A 27291-nucleotide genomic window follows, 5' to 3' on the forward strand; every position below is an offset into this window, starting at 1 on the left:
CTTAAGTAATATTAACGTCGATATTGATAGTCTCGTAGTTGAAGTACAAGGCCAATCTTCACATTAAATTGTTATGTCGTTCATTATATTATAAAATTTATGTAGAGCTTTATACCAAAGCATTATATTATAAATAAATGAAATATGAAGTAGCAACTTGTTTTAATTCATTTAATATTAATTTATTTTATTTAATAATTTGGTCCAGCCCTTGACTCGTAGACAGAATGATAATTTGGCCCCCCGAACTAGGAAAGGTTGCCCATACCTGTTCTAGACCAATCAGTATCTTAGGAATAGTGGTAAAAGTACTCTTAAAGCTGGTCAAAAAGAGAATTAAGTAATATGTGAATAAGATATGATACTGTGTGAGAGGTAACATAGCTTTATGAAGGAGTGATCATGTCTTAGTATTTTACTAACTTTTTTTATAATAGAATAACAACTGAGTTGGATAAAGGAAATGGCTACATGATGATTCTGCTGGATTTTGCAAAGGCATTTGATAGAATACTAGATAGACCTCTGTTATACAAATTAGAACAACCAGCAATGGATATGACACTGGTTATATAAATATGGAGGTGGCTGATGGATAGATACCAAAAAGTGATATATGGAGAAGCAGAATCCAGAAGAATGCAGGTGACAAGGAAGAATGCAGGTGGTGTGCCAATAAGGTTCTGTGCTGGGGTCATTACTGGGTAGAGTAATAGTTAGTTAATCAAGGTAATGTGGAGAACTTGCAGGATGATTTAAATAGGCTGTCATGATTGGCAAAAGATAATGGGTATCAGTTTAAATGTGAAGACATGTAAAGTTGTGCATTTCAGAATAAATAGTTTACGAGCTGTTTATCACATTCGTGGAACTGTACTCCAGGAAATAGATGGTAGTAGATAGTTGATGTCTAGAGTAATATTGCTAAGGTTCCCAAGGTAGGTTATATGTTTACTTGGCTATTGAAGAACACACTAACAAGTAGACACGAAGAAGTTGTTATTCCTCAATGGCCTTGATACATCCCCCCTGGATTACTGTGCTCAGGTCTGCTCATCTGGGTTTCTTTGGGATGAGGAAATAGTAGAGAGGATCCAGAAGCAAGTGACCAAGACGGTGAGTAGCCTGTGGAATGCTCCCTATGAGGATAGCTTGAGGGTTGGTTGATAGGTGAAAATGAGAGGATATGATAGAAACATTTAAGTCATTTAAAGTGTTTTATAGGATTAATGCAGGGGAAGTGTTTCAGCACTTGGCTATAGGGATAGAACAAGAGGTCATCCCTCTTGTTCTATCCCTTTGTTCTACCAAACTCCTTCACACTCCTTTGTTCTACCGAACAAAGGAGTGCGAAGACAAGGTTTTTTTGTTTGGTGAGAAGTGAATGGATGGAATGAGTTGTTAGAGGCATGTTAGATGGGTTGTGAGTGCTTTATCCAATATTGTACTCAAGGAGAGATATGACAAATATTGTGTGGATAATTTGGGTCTTCTTTGATAAGCCTTCGAACTCCTTGAAGGTGCCGGTACAATAATAATCTGCGGGGGGGGGGGGATCACATCTGGATTACTGTGTTCAGGTCTGCTCACCTGGGTTTCTTTGGAATGAGGAAATAGTAGAGAGGATCCAGAAGCAAGTAACCAAGATGGTGAGTAGCCTGTGGACTCTGATGTTCCATCAGCATCTTACAAAATACTTGCTGCTAAACTGGCACACTGCAATAATATCATTCAGAATGGTACATCTTGGAGAGCCCTGTTTGACTGTTTCCATCAAGATTCTCATGATAATTTTGAGTTGGTGCTGTTCAGGTGTGTGTGCGTGTGTATGGAATCCACACACACACACACCTGAACAGTATCAACCCAAAATCATCATGAGAATCTTGATGGAAACGGTCAAACTCACTGCGATGCTGGCTCTCAGTTTTGAGCAATATCACTCCACTACATCTACACAGAAAGCAGTTCTTTCAAAGAGAATTTTCAAAATCGCGAACAACTCTCAATTCCAAGAAAATAATGATATAATGTATAAATGGCAGAATTTAGCACCCTCTTATATTGGATAAAAAGATGTTTCCACTTGTTGGGTTGAAGTTGGTTTTAAATTTATACATATAGTATCAGTCAATTGAAAACTGAATCATTAGGCAATAGACTGCTCACACGAAGCATAACGTTCGTTGTTCTATTTCAAGAAAATAATCACGATATAGTAATGATAATAATAATAATGATATAATTAACAATTGTGTTGATCTTGGTTGAGGTGTAATGTCTCAGCTTGCATCCTCTATGCTTTTTATTAAGTTTATCTGAGGATGAACACCAGCTAGTTATTGTTTATTGGTTTGATTGCTGTGTTGGAAGTAGGCTGATGTTTGATAGGTCTAATATTCACTACAGCTGTAGGATGAGAAATTCATTCAGGCAACACACACACACCACATATATGTGATAATTTGGAATGTCATGACGTGTCACTGAAAATGGAAATCCTGAACTAATATATTGTGTTTCATTAAGTTTGTAAGGTGTGTGGGGTGCGTATTTCTTGTTCATATTACGTCTTTATGGCTCTTTTCAGGCTGTTGTAGTTTGTAAGGTTCCTATATTCCAAAGGTAGTTTATTATTATGTGACACCTCCAGGGAATCCAAAGACTCATCGAGGGAGAGTGCCAACAGCATCAAACGATTGAGCTCCTTCCAACTACTAACTGCACTCAAACTTGCTTAACTTTTTTGCGTGAGCCATTAGTAGCAGAGGCTCTTCCAATCGGCCAACCTTTGCTGGCTTATTTAGCATATCTGGGATGTAGAACCTTTCCATAGTGATTATTATATTTATATGTTACATTACTAAATCACTTAAGGAATTGAACAACGTAGATACGAATATAAATTAAATTACACTTTAATAAATATTTCCGATATTTCGGCAACGTCACGTTCCCATTTTCAAAAGGAACTTACAAAAAAGGCATGTGCACGCAGGCACTACAACACAGTAACTGAGAATGAAGAGAAGAAGCTATTGTTCTTCTAGAAGTCCTGATGGTACCCCCCCCCCCCCCCTTTAGCAGGCTAAGTAGGTGTTCTTGGCTGTTAGGCTGATGGTCTGCTGATGTATGCCTCCCAAATTTGGGGCATTCATATACAACCAAATTTGTTGAGTTTTGGAGAGTTTCTTAGGGCTGAGGCTGATTCCATAAATAGTCTTTCGAATTTGTATTTGCTATGGTGTATTACTGTAGCTTTCTTCCACCGTATTCTGTGGCGTGTATCCAGAGCATGGTCTGCAAGACCAGAATGGCTGTACTTGTGAAACCAGATGTAGTCCTTGTGTTCTGAAATTCTGATATTTGCTGTCCTGCCTGTTTGGCCAAAGTAAAACAGTTTACAACTGCAAGGGACCTGGTATACACCAGGTAGGTCTAGGGGAAGTGGTTGGTCTTTGGTGGAGCGGATAAGGGATGCCAATTTTCTGTAAGGCCTGTAACAGGAGGTCAGGTTGTGTTTTTTTAAAGTTTTGGTAATTTTTCCGAGGTGCCTCGGATGTAGAGAGTGGTGATGGATTTAGAGTAATCCTTGTTGTGGAGGGGGGTTGTGGTTTGTAGGTTTTAATATTTTTTGGATTTTTTGGGGCGGGTAGCCATTGGCTGAGAAAGTGTTGAGGATGTGATTTAGTTCAGTGTTTAGGGCCATGTCGTTAGAAAAGATTAGTTTAGCCCTGTTGTATAGTGCTTTCACTACTCCATATTGTTGTGAGGGGGGGGGGAATTGTTGGTGAATGTATCTGCCTGTATGGGTGGGTTTTCTATAAACTGAGAAAACCAAGGTTCCATCAGGATGGCAGGTGACTAATGTGTCTAGGAAAGGGAGGCTGTTGTTTTCCTCTTTTTCCAGGGTGAACTTGATTCTGGAGTGTTGGTTGTTTAAGTGTGTTAAGAAGGAGAGGAGTGTTTCAGAACCATGTGGCCAAATAGCGAACACATCATCAACGTAGCGAAGCCATATGGTTGGTTTTTGTGGGGCAGAGGCTAAGGCTTTTTCTTCAAAGGTCTCCATAAAGAAATTGGCCAAGGGTGGGGAAAATGGTGAACTCATGGCTGTCCCCTCTATTTGTTTGTAGAATTTTTCCTGCCAAACGAAATAGCCTGAGTTCATTGTGTACTGAAATAGGGCTGAGATATCGGGAGTAAATTTCGCTTGGATTAGCTCTAAAGTTTCCTTGAGTGGGACATATGTGAATAAGGAGGAGATGTCAAAGCTGACCATTATGCCAGTATGTTGGAGTGTAAGGTTTTCTATGCTGGCTTTGAAGTGGGCCGAGTTTTTTATGTGTGATGGTGTGTTGCCAGTATAGTGTGTGAGCTCTTTGACCAAATGTTTAGCCAATTTTTACGTGGGGGAATCAATGCCATCCACTATAGGACGTAATAGCACATTTTCTTTATGTGTTTTTGGGAGTCCGTAAATACGGGGGCGGGGGGTATAGTGTTAAACAGCTTTAATCTGTTGGTAACTTCTACAGGCCAAGAAGTGACTTTCATAAGGATCCTGTGAAGTTTTCTAATTTGTGAGTTGGTGGGATTGTATTCGATAGGGAGGTAAATAGCCCGATCTAATAGAAGAGCATTAAGCTTACCTTTGTAGTCCTTTTGGTTAAGTACTACAGTTGCATTTCCCTTATCCGCTTTGATGATAACTGATTCTTTATTATTCCTCATTTCCTGTAGAGCTTTAAATTCCTTGTTGGATATCTTGGTTTTTGGTGGTCTTGCTTTAGAGTGGACACAAGCTACATCCAATCTTACACTGTTGGCGATTTGATGTGGAAGGTGGTAGATTCTACGAGAATATGTTTATATGTGATATAATTAGTTGTCTGAGGAATTAAAAAAAAATAATAATGATATAACATTTAATTTACAAAATAACTAAAGTCCTGAATTATCACCCCCTGGTACCTGGTATTGGATAAAAATATGTTTATACTTGTTGGGTTGGAGTTGGTCTTAAATTTATACATGATAGCATAATAATATCAACTGAAAACTGAATCATTAGAAACGATGTGTAGTTTATTGCATTCTCTAGTGCATTGATGGCATTTTTTTTTTTTTTTAATTTGTTCCATAGGAGCCTGTAGACAGGTGGCCTTTATGTGACTGCCTAATATCTTTCCATTCCAAAGGATTTCCATTATCCAAAGCTATTGAATATGCAAATGTGAGGAAACCCTTCATTATCAATGATTTATACATGCAGTATGATATCCAAGATAGGTAAATTTATTTTATTCAGAAATGTATTGTTTTTCCTTAAAATTCATTTCATACAGTAACAAGACTGGTATTGTATATAAAATAATAAAAAAATCATAATATAATATTGGAGCAATAACACAAGTTATGCATGTTCAACTTTACTATTTCACAGTAACAAGATTTTTATATGATTTTTTAGAAATTTATATTTTTGGCTGGTGTGTGCAGCTTCAGTGTCTGTATAGAAGTTTGTTTATGTAAAAATCATAGTGTTAGTTAACTTTTTAACTAGATGTTTTTTAACTATTTATCTTCAGATTTTAATTTATCTGTTTCGAAGTTGACTTTTTTTCAATTCAGTTAATTTTGCAATATGAATTCTAACAAATTTTCAAAGGAAAGAAAAAAGATTTTACTTTAGAAGAAAAATTCCTTGTTTTGAGAGGAGATATGAAAGTTTAAGAAAGAAAACCAATGATATAAAATTAATGAACAGACTTGATAAATCAACTCTTTGTACCATCATAGATAATGCTGAAAAAATTGAAGAGCGATATAAAAGTGCTATACTTATGAAAGCAGCTAGAGTTTGTTATTCAACCAGCAATTATAAAAAAATGGAAAGGATTTTTGCTTCATGGACTGAGCAACACAATGAAGAAATCATTCCTTCTTCCACTCAAGTCATTTAAGAAAAAATTTCAAATAATTATGACTTTAAAAAAAGAGATGATCTTGAGGATAAAACTTTTAACACTAGTGATGGATTTCTCTAGACATTCAGATTGGCATAGCTTCTACAATGCAAAACTGAATGAAGTTGCCAAAATTTCATAGCATATTGAGGACTTCAGTTGATGACTAAAATTTTGACACCAAACGTGTTTAACTTAGATGATGGTCTATTTTGGAAACATCCTTTCTACTGAAGAAAGAAGTGTGAAAGTCTTAAAATTGATATTGGATGCAAATACATATTATGAGGAACTTTTTAGAGAGACAAGTGTTTCTGTTTTCAGATAAATACAATCTTTATATACAGAGATCTGATGCTGCAATCAGCAGACAGAGTTAGATGTATTCATTAATAAGAATGATTTGAAGGCTTAATGTTAAACATGCAGTGAAGATGAATCATTGCTTGTCTGGCATCAGTCTGGTTTACCTGTTTCTTTGCTATTTTTGTTACTGCTATCTGCTATTAAGTTTTCATAATTTCATGTCATGCTAAATGACAATATATTTTTCTTGTATATTTTTATGTACCATTCAAAATAAATCTTCCTTTCATGAATCTAATTATTGTGTTTTGTTTCTTTCCATTCATCTTTAATATAATCTCTTCAGTGATGAGAATTTTGAGTTGTACATCATTATTGCAGAATACATTACTTGTGTAACTTGAGGTATTACTATATACTGTTTGAAAGTGTTCATTTTTGAAGCTGTTTATACATTAGTAGATGAATTAATAACTAAAATTTTTAGAAAATTACAGTGTGTACTGAATATTAAATATAATAACTTTAATTAATACTTCTATCAGAATTAGTTGATGAAATCTGTTAAAACTGATAATTATCATTTCACATGCAGCATTCTTCAAAAAGATGTTTAACCACGTCATCGTCAATATGGATAAAATACACCACTCCTCTACACTTCGTATCCATCATATATTTTAATGTAATATCAATGGTATTACAATTTTAATATGCACTTTGCATCCATGGTAACCTGGACATATATATATATATATATATATATATACACGTCTTAGCCGGTTGGGTGGTTAATGAATGTTTCTTTTGTGTATGTGTGTGTGTGTGTGTGTGTGTTAATATGTTTTTTCCCCCATAAATTTGAATATTACCTCAGTATTAAGTAGGAATGTTATTGGTTCGGTTCACGGACAATTCATCACAGGAAACATCATGAAAATTATGGAAACAACTACTGCATTAGAGTAAAACTTTAGTTTAACATAAACCAAAATAAGCACTTGACGTTTCGACCTTCACATTAAGGTGACATCTGGAGTATACACAAAGAAACAAGCTGCACTACAATCTACATGGTATGTTAACAACCATTAAAGCTATTGACCTGACCTCTGGTGAAAATAAACCTCATTACATCAAAGCTAGAGTCCTGTTAATATTATTATTATCTATTAGGTTATAAAATTAAATTAAGCTGAAGAGCTTAATTTAAAATTAAATTAAGCTCACACAAAAAAATGACTATATAAGTATACATATCAATTTATACACAGCAAACCAATATGAATAGTGGCCAATAAAAGCTGAAAAATTGCTTCGAGTACTAAAGGCTGGGTTTGCTGAAAAACTAAATGGGCTGAATGTGTGTCATCTAAATTCTTGGGATTTTTATGCTACCATTATTGTTAAGTTAGGGTGGTTAATCAAAATTTCACAGGCTTCTTTAAAATTTCCGTTCATAACAGGTTTTTGTATGATGTAAAGAACAAGTGATTTTCCAATCAATTTGGTTTAGGGTGTTAAGAGCATGATTGACAATCTGAGAGGCTGACTTCATCAAATTTGTTAAATTTAGTGTGGTCTTTTTTTACGGATAGGAATTGTACATCCAGTTTCCTCATTATAAGGTAAGTTACAATTGCAATAGATGTAATAAACACTCCAGGGTGTGCCAATGGGGGGGGGGGAAGGATCATTAGAGGAGTAGAATATGTTTTTTAATTTTAAAGGTGGTTTAAAAATGGCCATGATGTATTCTGATCATGGTTTAAGAATGAAGGAAAGGATCATCACAGGAAAATTCATTGTGCGAAAAAAATTTGCTGAAAATGTTATTCACTAGAAAATTGAAATGATATTGCATTGATACTGATATATGCAAGTAAATATTTGTAGTGCAAGATGAATTTCACAAAAAGTTTTTTTTTAATATATTTTGTAAGACATGTTGAAGATATGTTGTATACTGTTATCGTCTACAGAGTGTTAGTGTATGATTATGTTACACTTTTTGAGTAATTATATTAAAGAAATTGATAATAAAATTACATAAATGCTATCATAATATGCATTATTTATTTAGATTATAATTAGATTTTCATAATATTTTTATTGTTATACAGTGAAAGTAATATTTTATTGATCTATGAGTTTCCTAATTTCTGTTTGTTTTAAAAAGTTGTAAATGTTCTTTCTTACTTAGATACTACAGGTTCTGTTGATGAAATTGGATGGTTTAGGAATAAAGGGCATCGTATTTAAGAATATTTATTCTGCAAACCATTCACTATTTTTCTGCACACTTAGACACCCATCGAGATGTGATATATATACATTTTATATGAACTAATTCAGAAGATGAGGTGTTTCAGTTATTGAATACATGTGTCTTTTGAAAAAGACCCCATTTTTCTTGCACAGGAAAGATGTGTACACATCATCTACAGAGCTAGTTTAAGATCATGGTGCACTTTTTGTGTAATTATATTAAAGAAAGTGATAAAATTATGTAAATGCTATCATATAATGTAAATCAGCATAAACTAAATTGCTGTGGCTACAGTACTAGCCTTTACCTTTTCCTCCAGTACTAGTATTTGATGCCACTAAGAAATTTTAAATTTTATATTTAGTCCTCTTTACTATATATATATATTAAAAATACGAAGCAATTTTAAACCTGGTTTTACTCCATTTCCCAAGTAAGCAAACAGACAAATAAGTCAAGTTTACGCCTGCAAGTGATGCAAGTCTAGCTGATCCTACAGGCAGTGCAAGACCAATGCAACTCGTGGTAAAGGTGGCATAAGCTCTGATCACTAATCTTAATATTTACCCTTAATGCCAAAATACATCTCCAAGAAGGGGATGCATGATGTTTTGTATTAAAGGCAAGGGGCCACTTTACCACGAGTTGCCTTGGTCTTACACTGCCTGTGGGATCAGCTAGACTTGCATCACTTGCAGGCGCAAACTTGACTTATTTGTCTGTTTGCTTGCTTGGGAAATGGAGTAAAACCAGGTTTAAAATTGCTTGGTATTTTTAATATTTATTCTACCCAAGATAAAAATACCTTCTACACACATATATATATATATATATATATATAGATGCATGTTCCCAAAGTGAAATATGTAATTAATTTCTTCTCTTGTGAACCATTCAAAAATAAACTGTAATCAGAAATATCATGTCGTTAACAACTGACTAGATAACATACCCTCTCCCACCATTCAGCTGTGAATTTGAAACTCACAATGGGTATGGATGTTTGTAATTGTTTTTAGGTGAGAAATGAATTTCATCGTCTGATGTGAGACCACAGCACTCCTTATTGGATGAGTGGCTCCATGTTTGGTCTCTACAGCACGATTTTCGGATCAGGTTAAAATGTATAAAAATTATAACAAAAAGTAAATAAAAATAGATTTCATGTTATCTTTTTATATATAATATCGTTTACAGTGTTCTTTTATCTACTAAAAATAAGTCTCGATTATTACAACTGCTGATTGTTATCATTTCTTAAATCTGAGATCTTTAATAATATACATAATTATCCTTTCTGATTACTAGAATAATCCTTAGATATACTAGAAGATAATCCTAACAATCACTAGGCTGAAATTTACGTGAGATTATTCATCACGATTGTGATCTTTAAGATGATACAATTCTCAGAAGTCAATCTAAAGAGCTGCAAATAATAACTAGTTTAAGTCAGAAACAAAAATACTGATATTTCTTTTATAGGTTTGCACTTACGATGCAAATCTATGGATGCAGCAATTTTAATTATAGATGGATGCAGCAATTTTGTAAGTTAATTCTGCCTAATTATCCCAAACCTCACGAAATTTCTGATTCATAACACAGGTAGTCCTCGACTTACGATTATTTGCACTTATGATGGCCCAAAATTATTATTAAAAATTCTTTAATTTAACTTTGCTGCCAGCATATACATTCATATATCACTAAACTGTTTTAATTATATCATATTTTGGTTGTAAAATGTTAAAAAGTATAAGACTTATAGATAAACTAACCATTGATTTTTAATTTGTACGTATGTTCGCATAATATTGCCTACCGGTTTTGCTAATAACTGATTTGCTTTTTCAAGGCTTGCACAGTACAAAAAATTGATAAATGCAAAAAAAAGATTTAAGAATACAAAAAACGTTAGTACCTGTTACGTAGCCGAGGTAATACGTTCGTGTAACATGTCTGTGTGAATTGTGACTTTCTACTAAGTATCATGAACACGTGTTACATGCAAACACGTAATATGATTATTCGCCTACTGTAGTTCTGTTGAACTGAGGGAATTAATTAGATTTTTCCAAGTATCATTCAATATGGCCCCTTGATTTCTGTTTAGTTCGCTGCCTGTACATAGCACTACTGCTGCTTCTTTGAATAATCGATGTCTGTAATCATCAACTACGTAGGGCATAGAGCTGTTATCCCAGTCTATAATGTGGTTCGAAATTGAAAAGTGATGTGCTAAACCGGAGGTGATCATTCTGTTGTGATTAACATTGCCAACATGTTCTTTCTGTCTTATTTCCAGGGTTCTCGAAGTTTGTCCAATGTAGGAAAGACTGCATGTGCATGGAGACCTCCACATAGCCTTTAAAGGAATGCAGAGAACCGACCAGGGCTTCCGACCTAATGTCCAATCCTCACCTTCTCGTGGTGCACCCTGTTGGGTATCTACTTGGATACTGAACGAATGAGGATGGGCTGGCAATTTGGGATTTAGCAGACCAAATTATATTCTTATTGGTTAAACTAAAATAAAAAATGATGGTATGACATCACAAAATTTCATGCCAGCTGGGGCGTCGCCTGGTTAAACAAGACCCCCATTGTTTTCGCCAGGGAACCAGGGTGAACAGCGAAAAGTCAGTTACTGGAACAAACCTGAAAACAAACCCCAACTCAACATCACCAGAGTTAAAGATCAGTACTATCGACATGAGAAGCCTGAATGGCAAAGAAATGGAGCTAGCTGAGGAATTAGATAAGTACCAGGTCGACATAATAGAGGTGACTGAAACAAAAAAGACAAAAACTGGTGAGATCTTTCTGAGCAATAAATACAAAATGTTATATTCAGGCAATGACAATCAAGGAAAAGGAGTAGCCATAGTATTCAACACAAAATATGAAGCTAATCTTCTTGAATGGCAGTCAGTCTCAAGTAGAGTAATGTGGGCAAATATGAGAATGGGGAAACTGGACAATGAAACTTATTTGTGTCTAAGGTCCAACAGAAGGTTCTACTAAGGTAGAAGTGGAGGAATTTTTTGAGGCTTTAAAAAAAGCAACTGACACAATGAAAAAGGAAAAGTTGGTCCTTGTTGGGGATCTAAATAGCAGAGTAGGAAATTATTGTGAGACATACAAAAAATTTTGGGAAAATTTGTAGAAAAGAACAAAGCTAATAATAATTGCAAATATCTGTTGGATTTCTGCTCAGGACATGGACTGGTTATTACTAACACCATGTTCCAACATAAAAATGTGCACAAATTCACATGGAGAGAAGAGAAGGAATTCACATAGAGGAATAGGAATAAGAAAAGTCTCATTGACTATGTTATTGTTGATAGTGATGTTTTCTCCCTGGTGCAGGACACCAGAGTGTACAGAGGATTTGAAATTGGAAGTGATCACTATTTAGTCTTGAGCAGGATAAAATTGAATTTCATATTGAAAAGTATAACATGTAAGAAAGTTTTAAAGCGAATAAAAGTTGAGCAGCTCCCAGATGTGAACTGTAGACTAAAATACACAAAAATTATTGAAGAAAAAATGAAAGAGTTTGAGAACAGGAATCGAACCTTGGAGATTCAGTAGCAAGCTCTGAAGAAAACATTTATTGATTCAGCTAGCGAGTCATGTGGTGAGGTTGTCTGCAAGGATAAAAAAAATCAGAACTCCCTGGTGGACACAGGAAGTTAAAGTGGAAGTGAAAGAAAAGAAAAAAGCATATCAAAAGTTCCTGTCAAATAAGTCAGCTTGTGCTCTTAGAGAATACAGAGACAAATGCAAGCATGCTAATGTGTAAAACTAGCTAAACAAAAGTCATGGAAGGACTTTGGTAAGAATATAGAAAATAAATATCAAGAAGGTGGCAAAATATTCTGGAGGTTGTTGAAGAAGCTTAGGAATGGAGGAAAGAGTGCTGTAAAAGGAGTTAGAGATGATAATGGTGACATGAAAATGGGAGAAAAAGATATTTTTCATATACGGAGCAATTACTTTGAAAAATTGCTAAATGAAACAAGCAGTGATGACAGCACAGTGGTAAAAAACACTGACCAATCATGCAGTCAGGAATACATATCCATACTTGAAGTAGAAAAAGCCATCAAAGGCTTGAAATGTGGAAAGGCAGCCTGAGTAGATGCTATTCGACCAGAAATGCTGAAGTATGGTGGTATAAGAGTCTTACAGTGGCTGAACTGCTTAGTTCAGAAAGCCTGGACAGAGGGACAAATTCCCGATGATTGGAGTAGAGCTCTCATAGTACCCATATATAAAAAGGGAAATAAAACTGAATGTGAGAATTACAGAGGTATTTCCCTACTGAGTGTTCCTGGCAAGATCTATGCATGTATACTTGAGAAACGGTTGAGAAGAATTGTGGAAGAAAAGCTTGGTGAAGAACAAGCTGGATTTAGGCCAAATAGAGGCTGTCAGGATCAGATCTTCACTTTACGACAAACAGTCGAGAAAGCATGGGAATATAACAGAGATCTGTATTTAAGTTTTGTCGATTTGGAAAAGGCATATGACAAGGTGCCAAGAGAGAAGCTATTCAATACGCTGCAGTTATATGGTGTCAATGGGGCATTATATCAAGCAATACTTAGTCTTTATTTGAGTTGTGAGTCAGCAGTTAGAATTGAAGGAAGTACAGGAAGATGGTTTAATGTTAAATCTGGTGTGAGACAAGGATGTACATTATCCCCTCTGTTATTCATTATCTATATGGATCACATTATGAAGGAAAGTGGTATTAAACATGATATCAGAATTGGAGATGTTAATGTCAGCTCTTTGCTTTATGCGGATGATGTTATACTTTTGAATAAATCCACTACAAGTCTGCAAGATTCTCTGACTAAATTGAATAGCTGTTGTAATAGATATGGTATGAAGGTCAGCAATAAAAAGACAAAGACATTGAAAATAGGCAGAATCATTGAAAATGTCAACTGTGTTGTGAATGGAGAACTTGTGGAACAAGTGAAACATTTCAGCTACTTAGGCACGATTTTTACTGAAGATGGTAAATTAAATATAGAAATAGACAACAGAATCAGCAAAACTGGTATGGTAGGAAGTCAATTGAATAAATTCATATGGAATAAGAGAGAAATTTGTCGAAACACTAAATTAGCTGTATACAAGACAGTGTTCAAACCAGTTTTAACTTATGGATCTGAGAGCTTGGTCAGAAGTAAAACACTTGACCAAAGACTAGAGACTGCAGATATGAGAGTCCTGAGAAAGATTATAGGCGTGAACAGATGGCATCAATGGCAATGTCATATTAAAAACAAGGATATTAGGAAAGAACTTGACATTGTCAACATCCAGGAATGCGTTAGCAGAGCTAATCTCTGGTGGTATAGTCACTTAAACAGAATGGGCGAAGAAAAATTAGTAAAACAAGTTTTCTCTGTCAGGTTGGCAGCAAAATGACCCAGAGGAAGACCAAGATATAGGTGGAGTAATGTTTTAGCCAATATATTTCCAGTATCATTCTTAAACAATTGTTTAGGAAGACCTGGACATTGTTACACTAATAATACAATACCCCTTAACTTCTGTGCCTATATTATCTTCTGTCAATAATCTCATTCTGATGTCCCTCCCCCTTTTTTTTGTTCTTTAAGAAAAGCTTGTGCTGTGACAGGTTTCTTTAATTCACACGAAAAACACAAGGAAATAAGTAATATTATTTAAAGCCATATATTTCAGCCTGAAAATATAGGATATCATCAGTGGTAATCAACAATAGTTTTTGACCAGGTAGAGCTGAGCAGTGCCAAAAATTCTTTCTATTTATTTCTGATATTTCTGGCATTTGTATATATATGCATTTTAACATTCCCTTTGTCACAGTTCTCACCCTCTCCACCCCTTGCGTAATGTCATTACCAACCCATTCAGATTTGAAACCTGTGAAAGTGCATTCAGGATTGCATCATCATTTCTGTACACACTATCATTTGTCCCCGTGGTGGTTGAACCCACACTTGACTTCACTCCCCCCCTTTCTCTGATTTTGCATGTCTATCTTCTCATTGAACAACTCTCTCCAAACAAAGAAGTCCAAAACTATTCATATGCAGTTTATTAAGCATATGCAAGGCCTTTCATCCATCAAATTTATGACTGCTTACCAATCGTGACCCTCGTTCTCATTTCACTCTATTGTTCTGAAATAGCAGACTCACACTCTTTACTTTCTCACTCTTCTTCTTTTCTTCTTTTTTTTGCTTCTCCCAGCAGCTCTTTCATATCTTCTCCTTGTGTATTTGTCACCTTTCAAATCATTCATACCATCCAAAATAATCAATTCTTCTCCTCTTTGCAAACTGATGGCTTCACTAACATCCTTGATTTTCACAACAGCAAAACATGCTTCATCCAGAGAAACATGACCCTTTGATTCTCGTGGAAAGGCTTAGACGTTTGTTATGCATTTTTTACTAAATAATTTAAGGAAATTACAACGTCAACTAGGATATACATTAAAATAAATTTTAATATATTTCAATATTTCAGCAACGTCACGTTGCCATTTTCAAGAAACTTAAGAACAAGACACGTGCACGCAGGCACAACGAACAGTAAGTGAGGAAGGAAGAGGAAGCTATTATTTCTCCTAAAGTCCTGATGGTGCCCCCTAGCAGTATTCTTGGGCGATTGGGCTAAAGGTCTTCTGATGTAGGTTTCCCAAATTTGAGGCAGTCTCATGCAGCCAAATTTGTTGAGGTTTGGACTGTTTCTTAGGGCTGAAGCTAATTCCATGAAAAGCCTTTCATATTTGTATTTACTATATTATCGTGGCTTTTTTCCACCGTATTCTATGGCAGGTATCCAGCGCATGGTCAGCAAGACCAGAGTGGCTGTATTGGTGAAACCGGATGTAGTCCTTGTGTTCTGAAATTCTGAAATTTGCTGTCCTGCCTATTTGGCCAAAGTAGGACAGCTTATAGCAGCAAGTGACCTGGTATACACCAGGTAAGTCTAGAGGGGGGACGGGAAGGTTGGTCTTTAGTAGAGCGGATAAGGGATGCCAATTTTTTATGTGGTCTGTAACAAGAAGTTAAGTCATGTTTTTTTAGGATTTTTGTAATTTTTTCCAAGGTGTCTCGGATATAGGGTATGGTGATGGATTTAGAGTAATCCTTGTTGTGAAGGGGGGGGGGGAATTGTGGTTTACTGGTTTCAATATTTTTTGGATTTTTTTTTTTTTTGGGGGGGGGGTAGTCATTGGCTGAGAAAGTGTTGAGAATGTGGTTTAGTTCTGTGGTTAGGACATTGTCATTTGAACATATAAGTTTAGCCCTGTTGTGTAGTGTCCATATTGTTGCAAGGAGGGGTGGTGGGATTGTTGGTGAATGTATCTGCCTGTATGGGTGGGTTTTCTATAGACTGAGAAAACCAAGGTTCCATCAGGCTGGTGGGTGACTAGTGGGTCTTAGAAAGGAAGGCAGTTGTTTTTTTCTTCTTCTAGGGTGTTGGTTGTTTAAGTGTGTCAGGAAGGAGAGGAGTGCATTGGAGCCATGTGGCCAAATAGCGAACACATCATCAACATAGTGAAGCCAAATGGTTGGTTTTTATGGGGCAGAGTTTAAGGCTTGCTCATCAAAAGTCTCCATATAAAAGTTGGCCAAGGGTGGGGAGAGTGGAGAACCCATGGCTGTCCCCTCTATTTGTTTGTAGAATTTTCCTTGCCAAACAAAATAGCCCGAGTTCATTGTTAACTGAAATAGGGCTGTTGTAAAATCATTCTTCTCTTATATTTATTCTTTTATTTTCTCATCAAAAAAAAAATTTTGTAAGAAATTTAACTGGGCCATTGTAAAATTTTTCTCTCTTATTATTTCTTATTATTTACTCAATATTTAGTCTATATTCTCTTATTTTTATCTCTTGATTATTCTTCATTATACTAAGACTTTATATTCAATCTTAATTCTCTTAACTTCAATATCTCTCTTGGCCGATCTATACTTACAAGAAGATGCTAGTGGTTTGTGGGACAAAGTAATTACTAATGGCAGATACCTATTCTTTGTCTCACGCTGGTTCTAATTCCTTTTTCTGATTCAGGGAAAATTTATTTTTCACTGCACCACCCCGAATCCTAGATTAACAGATAGTGTAGAATCGAGGAACCAGAACACAGTTTAGCATACAATCTTATGTTACTAAGAGTTACGTTTGCAGTCGTAGCCTCTCTATAATTTAATCTCCCACTGTGGTCCGTAATTTATGAGCAAGTGCAACAGAGAAGAAAATCAGGCAAGTCATCAGTTAAACAAAAAGAACAAAACATATAATTCAATTGAAACATTGTCCATTCTATGAATTCACTCTTAATAAGTAATCTGCAATTGCTAATGAATGAGCACTAATTACTTAGATTCTCTATATTAATCTTAGCATGCATGACAAAGAACTTCAATTTAGGCATACAATTTACACTTGAAAAATCACACTTCTTCATTAATACTAAGGACAATTATTAGCTGAATTACTAAACTAGCTTCATGTGCTCTTATACAATTTCTTCTCACAAAATTCTCATAACCTTTTCTATCATTAAAAGACAATTCTTAGCCACCACGTGCGCTCAATTGATTTACTTAACAAAATACTCAAAATTCTCATTATTACTTTATCATTCAAAGAAACATTCTCTAGAGTCCTTCCTAAAGTTTACACATATTCTTATAATACATACACATAATAAAACATGGATTGTACGTTACCAATTGCTGGGGAATTATCTGGCCACTTTACATATCTCGTCTGGACAATTACTTTCGACACCACGTTCCTTCTGCTTTCTCTGAAGCATTCTTCAAAGGTTCAATCTGCACTTACTTCTGCCGCCGAAAATAGGTAGACGATGTTCCATGGTGAACTCGTTCAACATCATAACAACATCTTCGTAAGCATCGGTGAATACCTTCTGCTGGGCTGGTCGCCGACCAGTAAATTGTTGGGAAATCTATGGCAAAGTTCCTCCTTCATTGTCTCGAATCCACGGGGAACGAGGGGACGCCACCAGGAGGCTCCATACACATCAGCAAGACCGCCCGAAAACTCCGGAGCGTAACTCCACACAAGAGCAAGAGTAAAACTCAGCCTCCTAAGAACAAGAGCACAAGACCGTTTTCTTGGCGCTGCATGACTTTTTAAATTGCATGCCACATGTTCACTCCACGTTATCGATTACTCTTCCCATTTTCTCAGTGTCGCCTCACGACACCCAGTACTGCACGCCACACACGGAAATCTTAGCCTACTCTTCTGCACATATGAGTGTTTGTGTAGTGGGGGACACTTACTTGCTTACTAAAGGGTGCACCTGTACTCTTTGATGCGTGTTTCGATTCCGGCCATTTCTATTTAATCGGATTATCTCTTTTTCTCAGCAATCTATAAGTACTTACACTTAAGCAGTTTAGCAATTCTCAATACTTTATAATATCACATATTAAATGAAGGATTCTCAGCTTAGTAATATTTTAGTGAAATTTACAAAAGTCTAGTATATTCTGGCACATCAATAATTGATTAAAAATTGCAAGCCCATGTTAAGTCTAAAGGAAACGTAAATTAATTTAATTTTTGTTTAATTCAGAACTTAACACTGTGATATCGGGAGGAAATTTAGCTTGGATTAGCTCTGAGGATTTTTTGAGTGGGACATTTGTGAATAAGGAGGAGACAAAACTGACCATTATGTCAGTGTGTTTGAGTGTAAGGTTTTCTATGCTAGCTTTGAAGTGGGCTGAGTTTTTTATGTGTGATGGTGTGTTGCCGGTATAGTGTGAGAGAGCTTTGTCCAAATGTTTAGCTAGTTTGTATGTGGGAGAATCAATACCATCCACTAGTGGACATAATGGCAGATTTTTCTTATGTATTTTTGGGAGTCCATAAATACAGGGGGGGGGGTGATGACTTAAATCGTTTTAATTTGTTAGTGATTTTCACAGGCCAAGAAGTGACCTTCTTAAGGAGCCTGTGGAGTTTTCTAATTTGTGAGTTGGTGGGATTGTACTCGATAGGGAGGTAAGTAGCCCAATCTAACAATAGAGCTTTCAGCTTGCCTGTGTAATCCTTTTGGTTAAGCAATACTGTGGCGTTCCCTTTATCAGCTTTGGTGATTATTATTTTCTTGTTTTTCTTTAATTCTAGTAGAGATTTAATTTCCTTACTGGGCATGTTGGCTTTTGGTGGTTTAGCTTTGGTCAGAACACAAACCACATCCAGTCTAATATCGTTGGCGATGTGGTTTGGAAGGTGTCGTATCTCGCATTCAATTCGTATCATAATATCTTCTCAGCTTTTGAAGAGAAAGCTTTAAACTCTGCCACATAAAAACCAACCATGGCTTCGCTATGTTGATGATGTATTCGCTATTTGGCCACATCGCTCCAATGCACTCCTCTCCTTCCTATCACACTTAAACAACCAACACTCCAGAATCAAATTCACCCTGGAAGAAGAAAAAAACAACTGCCTTCCTTTCTTAGACACACTAGTCACCCGCCAGCCTGATGGAACCTTGGCTTTCTCAGTCTATAGAAAACCCACCCATACAGGCAGATACATTCACCAACAATCCCCCCCCCCCCCTCCTTGCAACAATATGGAGTCATTAAGACACTACACAACAGGGCTAAACTTATCTGTTCAAATGACAATGCCCTAACCACAGAACTAAACCACATTCTCAACACTTTCTCAGCCAATGACTACCCCCCCCAAAAAAAATCCAAAAAATATTGAAACCAGTAAATCACAATCCCCCCCCCCTTCACAACAAGGATTACTCTAAATCCATCACCATACCCTATATCTGAGGCACCTCGGAAAAAATTACAAAAATCCTAAAAAAACATGACTTCTTGTTACAGACCACATAAAAAATTGGCATTCCTTGTCCGCTCTACTAAAGACCAACCTCCCCCCCCCCCCTCTAGACTTACCTGGTGTATACCAAGTCCCCTGCTGCTATAAGCTGTCCTACTTTGGCCAAATAGGCAAGACAGCAAATATCAGAATTTCAGAACACAAGGACTACATCCGGTTTCATCGATACAGCCACTCTGGTCTTGCTGACCATGTGCTGGATACCTGCCATAGAATACGGTGGAAGAAAGCCACGATAATACACCGTAGTAAATACAAATATGAAAGGCTTTTCATGGAATCAGCTTCAGCCCTAAGAAACAGTCCAAACCTCAACAAATTTGGCTGCATGAGACTGCCTCAAATTTGGGAAACCTACATCAGAAGACCTTCAGCCCAATCGCCCAAGAATACCAACATTGCCCTTGCTAAGGGGCACCATCAGGACTTTAGGAGAAATTATAGCTTCCTGCTTCTTCCTCACTTACTGTTTGTTGTGCCTGCATGCACGTGGCTTGTTCTTAAGTTTCTTGAAAATGGCAACATGATGTTGCCGAAATATTGAAGTATATTAAATTTTATTTTAATGTATATTCCTAGTTGACGTAATTTCTTTAAATTATTTAGTAAAAAATGACCTTTGATTAACAACTCATTGAATCTCCATATAGTTCTTTCTCCTTACTCCCAGTTCTTTGCTCTTTCATACTTTTCCCATTCACTTTTTCTTTCATTATTCGCCCATACCTGCCACACAGCATGGGCAATGTTGGTATTCTTGAGCTCATTTTGTTCTGTGAAGAACTCTGTGTAATTGGATAATTTCTCTCCTCACTATGACCTCATCATCCATTACATTCATTCATTCATATTTCATCCAGTAGCTCACATTTCTTCCACTATCTTCTGCATAACACTTCTGTATAAATCTTTCCTGACATCATTCATATTAGTTACTTAATTTGTTTGTGGTATCCTAGTCTAAAGCTACATAGGTATTAGTGCCTTCTAGTAGGTTGTTCAGTTTTGTTGTGTATTTCTCTGAGTTCATTATCACTGTCGCATTTCCCTTATGTTGTCTGATGACAGTGATATTTTTGTTGCATCATAATTCTTTGAGTTCTTAATTCTGATTTTCAGATATCTTGTTGTTAATAGTTTCTTGGTAATTGCTCTAAATAACAGGACATTAGTTGAATTTGAATAAGTCCTACAGTGTCTTTCAAGATGGGATTGTTACTTTAAATATACTCTCTCCCTCAGGGATACAAACTGATGATGATTAACAAAATTTTATACATGCCTCTGACAGTTCCATCTGACATGCAAGATTTCAAAAATGCATCTTATCCCACATCATGAATACTATGTAAAAATCTTAGTGATGGTATAAAATTATGACATTAAAGTGGCTTCTTTCTCTGGGTTCTTTCATCCACTGAAATCTCAACTTCTGTCCATTAAAAACTTGGACTACATAAAATTCGTTACTCTTGTGGCATTTACTATGTAGGTCAGATGGAATCCGAGAGATCTGTATGTTAGAACATGTAAAGGATGTTGCAAATAAAAGGAAACAGATTGGTATTAGCCTTTCACACAACTAACACAGGCCACCAAGCATTTCAGCAAAAAATCGAAATGCTGTGTATGGTAACTATTATATAAGAAAGTTTAAAGAAACCTTAGAAATGCTCTTCACTTCTACATAGTGTAACAAAAAATGAAGGCCTAATTCTACACCAGGATTGCCCTGCATTTATTAAAAAACTAACAGACACAGATCTGGGATATGACACACACACACACACTATGCCACAGAACTTGATGACTATAATTAGCTTTCTTTTATTGTGTGCTCACATAATTTAACTCAACTACTCTCCCCCCTGCCGCCGCTTTGTTATATGTCTTAGACCAGCGTTCTTCAACCTTTTTGCACCTCCGGACCGGAGAAAATAGGAGAAATAATTCGTGGACCAGCTGACGGCTAAGACAGAAACATAAACCAATATCAATAGAATTTTATTTATTAAATCCAGTGTTATAAAATTACAATTTTTAGCTAGTGTGACATCTGCTGCTGCTTAGAGGTTAGAAAATTTGATATACGTGGCTGGAGTGCTGTTTCTGAGAGACGAAGCGCTGCAATAACATCCATTCAATTTCTCTGTTTGGTTTTTATTACTGACATGGCTGAAAAAGTCTTTTCACACAAATAGGAAGTCAAAAAAAACTACCAATAATTTGATAGCTTTATAACTCAGAGATGGATATTCTTTTTCAAGTGATATCCGAAATCGAGACAATGATTGCATTTTATGTCTGGACACCAGAGTGACATCAGAAGACAACTTGATCAGCTTTTCTTTTTCACGAGGATCAAGTGTGCATGATTTTATATCTTCCAAGAAGGGATTATTAATCCAGAGGTTAATAATCCATTCTTGAAAATGTGGATCCTTGTAAAGGATCCTCATTTTCAGGGAAATAATTATTAAAGTTATCAGCTAACCCTTAAATGTTGACTTATTATGTTGATTATGACTTTCTTGTTGACATCAGCAGCAATCAAAAATTCTCCCAAAAGTGGAAACATTTCTATATCTTCCGTTTGTACGCGACTATCCCAAAGAGCCAGCTTCTTTTTGAAGTAGCCATTTTATTTCTCAGTTTAAAATAGTTGTACAAGACCCCTGAAGAGAAATATTAAGTTCATTAAGAAGGCTAAATATGTCCACCATATACACAGCTTAGCCATCCATTCCTCATTTAACAAAGGCTCTACTAGGTCAGATATTTGGTCTCGCAGAAACTGCTTTACTTCTTCCCTCAGTTCGAAAAGGCGTGCAAGAACCCTTCTTCTCGATAATCACCTCACTTCTGCATGGAGAAGGAGATGTTGGTGGTGTGAGCCCAGTGGTGTAGCTAGAGCTTTTGCCACCCGTGGCGGTCCCCGAGTTTGTAGCCCCTATCAGTACACACCAAAAATACTACAGAAAGTCAAAACGATTTATTGGGAAATAAATTAAAACACCATGTAAAATGTTATTTTTCTTGTTTTCTGTTAGCAAAATCGTCGATGATATTGGCGAAGTCTATTTCGTAATAATGTAGATAATTCTTAATCAGTTTTATTTAGGAAAACTCCTCTCATAACTAGCAACACTTACAACAATTGTGAGGAAAATTCGCAGTAGTATTACAATCTTTGGAAATGAGTTCTCGAGACTGTATTTTAGAATTAACTGCAAAAGTTCAAAAGGTTTCAAAGTGCTGCCCGGAGTTGACCCCCCCCCCCCCAGCTATGCCTCTGTGTGAGTCCATACTCTCACACAGTGTCGTGAACAGCCTGGAGTTCATAGCTCGACTACAAATTTCATTAATGATCTTCACCGCGTCGTTCATTACAGTGTTTAGTTTAGCAGAAAGCTTCTTCGCAGCTAAGTGCTCCTGGTGGATCATGAAGTGAGTGGACAAAACTTCTGGGTGCGCAACTTCCTTTATTTTCGCAACTACTCCTGAGCGACATCCAGTCGTGCTTGCAGCACCGTCTGTACACACTCCGACACATTTGCTCCAGTCTAAGCCCTGCACTTGAAAATACCTGTCAAGAGCATTAAATATCTCTGAACTAGTGGTCCGTCCAGGTAAGTCAAGGCAACAAAGAAGTTCTTCCCTTAAGTCTTCATCTTCACTATACCTCACAAAGCAAAGTAGGATAGCATGGCTACTCACGTCAGTTGATTCATTAAGTTGAATTGCCAGACATCTCGATTTCTTTATTCCCTCTACAACTTGCTTTTCAATATTGGTGGCCATATCGATAATTCTCCTCTGAATGGTGGTGTCTGAAAGCGATATTGCCTCCAGTTTTTTAGTGGCTTGATGACCCAAAATTTCTCTTACAACATCTAAGATGCAAGGCTTTACTAACTCCACCAATAGTAAATGGTTTTTTTCATTTTAGCTATTCGAAGAGCAACTAAATAAGACGCTCGAAGCAGCGACTTGTCACTAGTCGTCATCATTTTCATTTCACTTTTCTGACTTTTCATCTGGTCACGTAATCTTTGAAAAAAGTCCAGTGGCTTATCAATAAAATCTCTATGCTTAGAATGCAAATGACGAGCAAGTTTGGAAGGTTTCATAGTGTCATTTGACAGAATTTCGGAACATACTACACAATGGCTGTGGCGATAGTTCACTGCCAGGAGCTACAATGAAACGAAGCTTTAAATAGTCCTTGTCAAAATGCCTAACAAAGTTTCCTTTTCTTTTTTTGGTTTGTATTGCACATTCCGAAGTATCAACATATTTCTTTTTCTTTGTTTCTTCTAAACTTGAAGCACTAGTACTTGGCATACTTTCGGTACCATCACTACTTTTCTCCTGAATATTGTCCTTGCCTCTACTAAAGAAGGTTAAAAGGTTTTGCTGTTTGACTTTTTTTGTTTCCATTTTGTAGGGTTTCAAATTTTATGAAAGAAATAACTTGTTTTCTGAAATACCACAACACAACATTAGAAAACCATATGGACGAGTGCAAGAGTTTCTGCGATGCATCGTTGACATGCGAGCTGATGCAATACTGGCATTCAACGGCGGCGCACTTCATCTATACTTCGGGCGCTGCATTGTCGCGTGCAGCGTCCAGCTCACCCTGCAATAATGTAGTGCCCGAATTATGTAGCCTCTACATGATTGGAGGGAAATTTTTGGCAGACTGCCAAGAAATTTCCATCAACCAGTGGCAGACCACAGGTTGAAGAACAGGGTCTTAGACTGTTGAAGTTGGTGAAAAATCTTTCATGTTTAATTATCTTTCTAGTTTTATATCAACAGTCATCAGACTTGCATCATTAATTTTTTTTTTTGTAAGTCATTGGACTTTCATCATTAAAACACAGTCCCATGCACCCAGTGATGCAAGTTCGATGGCTTATGAGACTAGTTGGGTTTTTATTGTTATTTTAATAAAATTAGTTCTAATTACTAAATTTGTGGCCTCTGTACTGTAGAAGTCCAATGAACATCTCCAGTTATTGTTTGAATTTGTATTTTCCAAGTTTTCATTATGTATATGAAACTTGTGGTTCCTGCCAATTCTTTCTGTTTTGCCATCAATGGACAATTTTCAGCCATTTCTTTTGTGTTCTGCCATTGATACATGATTAGCTGAGGTTTTTTTTGTGTGTGTGTGTGTGTGTGTCTGTGTGTGTCATCAGCATACAATTCCCTGCTATTTCCTTTGTTCTCTTTGTTAATTCCTTCTTTGTTTACTGACTTCAGTTAGTTTTGTCTAACAATTTATCACTCTTTAGTAGATCTTGTTGTCTTGCCTATAAAATATTGAATATTTATTAGTTTAGCACATAGCAGGTCATTATAAATTTGTGGTTGGTAGTGGTGGTCAAAACTTGACTTATTCTCTCCACTCCTAAATTTTTATTTTTTTCATATTCACAGTTGATGAATTTGAACAACAACAACATGAATTTGATTTAGCTGCTGTCAGTAAATTTTCCAGTGTTAGTTTGAAATATAAATAAATCTCATAGTATTTTCCACAGCATTACTTCCAGTGGATGTAATTTGAGTTAGTTTTCAACAGCCATTCATTGTAAACATTGTTCTGAGCTACCCTCCCCTCCATTCTGTGACATGGTGAAATCGTTTCATGCCTATTACCATATCATTGCAGATATTACACTTCACTCTTGTTTTGAATAAAAAAACAGCAACTTAAAAATACAGGCAGACCCTGACTTACATAAGAGTTACATGACATAAATTTTATGCAAGTTGGGTTTAACCTACCCCACCCATTAACCTACTATTGCTTACATGTTTACAGTACTTGAACATATTTAAAAGGTTATTTCTGTTAATTTCATTCACATGATGCACACGCATATTAGATTTACATATGTAATTATTAATGCAAAGTAATACAACATAGTATAAATAGAACGAGAAACTAGAAAAAATAAAAAGTTTAATTTGGCTGTTCAACCTTCCTTAGGAAAAGAGGACTGAATCAGTGAATCAGCCATTACCTGCTACAAAGGATTGAGAGCCTTCTGGATATTTTGATTGTATGTCTTCCAAAAAGACTTGCCTTCATCTGAATTATCATTTAGCTTAAGAAAATGTGCTTTTGGATTTGATCTTCAATGCAAATAATTAACAATTTTTCCTTGTCATAAATAGCCTCAGAACTTTTTTTTTTTGTGTGACTACTATTGACTTGAAAGAAGAAGATTCTCTCACATGCTTCTTTATATGAGCAGCATTCTTCACAAAATTTTTTTATTCGTTGCTGATGGTGAAAAATGAACACATCTTATATCTGTTCATCTTCATATTTTTTGAATTTTATAATTTTCATTTGCATCTCTAGATCAATTTTGGTACATTTACACATGCGTTTACTTTTTCCACATCTCTTCCTTTTTCTTGTCATGCTTGTACTTTAACAGAGTGTATGCAAACATAAAGAAATTATTCACGTGTATGAATACTAATACATAGTATGTACAATAGTAAACAAAATGAAACTGAGAAAGGTGTGTGTATGAAATATGCATTGCAGACATAGTTGGCATGCAAATTACATAAGCGTGGTAAGTAAAATTTTTATAACTCAATTTTTACCATGGCTGTTTCAGGGTAATTTGCTTAGTCCGAGTTTGTGTAAGTTGGGGATGAGTTGTGTGTCTGTGTTCAGTGAATGAAATTTTCACTATCGTCAAGATTTGAACTTTCACTGTTTGCATTATTGAGCTTAACATAGCATTAGTTCTAGTTTTATGAGACTTAAGAACTGAGACTTTTGCACAGTTCATTATAGCACATCATTTTGTAATAGCAGCATTTGTTATAGAGCGTGTTTACTGTATAAACATTCCTCTTATCGTAACAAGATCAGAACCCTGATCTTTTATATTTGAAGGATATATTTCCTGTCATTCTTCCAAGTGTGCCACAGAGGCAGGCACTATAACAAAAAGTGGGAAAAAAATTGATTATATTTTTAAAGTACCAGTTGTTGAATCATAATTTGTCATTATTAGCAATCTTGACCATTGTGCTGAAGGTCTCATGCTGACTGCTGCCATATTTTTGGAATTATGACACAGTACATTCATACCTATCCTTTACACTGGGGACACTTCTTAGAGTTAGCAAGAGGTGCAACTAACTTCCTCACTATACTATCTTCAGGCTTCACTTAAACATGTTACTCTTATCTGGTCACTTAGAATTCTACAGTGCTCTTGTGACTTACACAATGTATTCATACAGAAGGGCATCATCAGAGTGGATGAACAACATTAGTACATCCATGATGAACTAATACAAGTAAATACAGTAGGTCAAAAAGAAGTTGAGTCTTTCCATATTAGACATTACACAACCTAATAGTTTAAATTAAACTAATTCATGGAGCTTATATTTAAAATTTATTTATTATTTTTGTTGTAGTGTCCTCATTTGATAGTGATAACAGCTTTTAGTTTGGTAAACATGGGTTAAGAATCTACAATATGAGGAACATTTAAAAGGGCATGTCAGTTGAAGGTCACTTAGATTGTAATATGATTTCTCCTCCTACATTTGGTCTCCTTCCACTACTCCCACTGTAAAATACAAACCAGTTAGAAAACATGTTCTGATGTATTGGTGAGAGTTAAAGCAAAATATTATACTTAAGATGACAAATATGGAAATTACATTTCCCATTTTCCTTTGCATATTAGACTCAAGAGTTTGTCATGGCCAACCAACTTGGCTTGTTTGAAAACTTAATACTCTGATAGGGAGGTTAATCTT

At 35.9% G+C, this 27291-nt stretch overlaps 1 protein-coding gene across 1 annotated transcript in view; it reads left to right on the forward strand.

Annotated features, from left to right (window-relative positions):
• The window catches only part of l(1)G0196 (inositol hexakisphosphate and diphosphoinositol-pentakisphosphate kinase), a 313327-nt gene that overhangs the window by 187539 nt on the left and 98497 nt on the right, over positions 1–27291 (forward strand). Inside the window, exon 4 of the mRNA XM_090413234.1 lies at positions 5147–5292. Coding sequence (XP_090269360.1) covers positions 5147–5292 — 146 coding nt within the window. The remainder of the gene's footprint in view (positions 1–5146; positions 5293–27291) is intronic.

This window comes from Typopeltis vanoorti, chromosome 23 (assembly GCF_054136105.1).
Source record: "Typopeltis vanoorti isolate ZY-2024b chromosome 23, IOZ_Tvanoo_1.0, whole genome shotgun sequence".
Classification (NCBI taxonomy): Eukaryota; Metazoa; Arthropoda; class Arachnida; order Uropygi; family Thelyphonidae; genus Typopeltis; species Typopeltis vanoorti.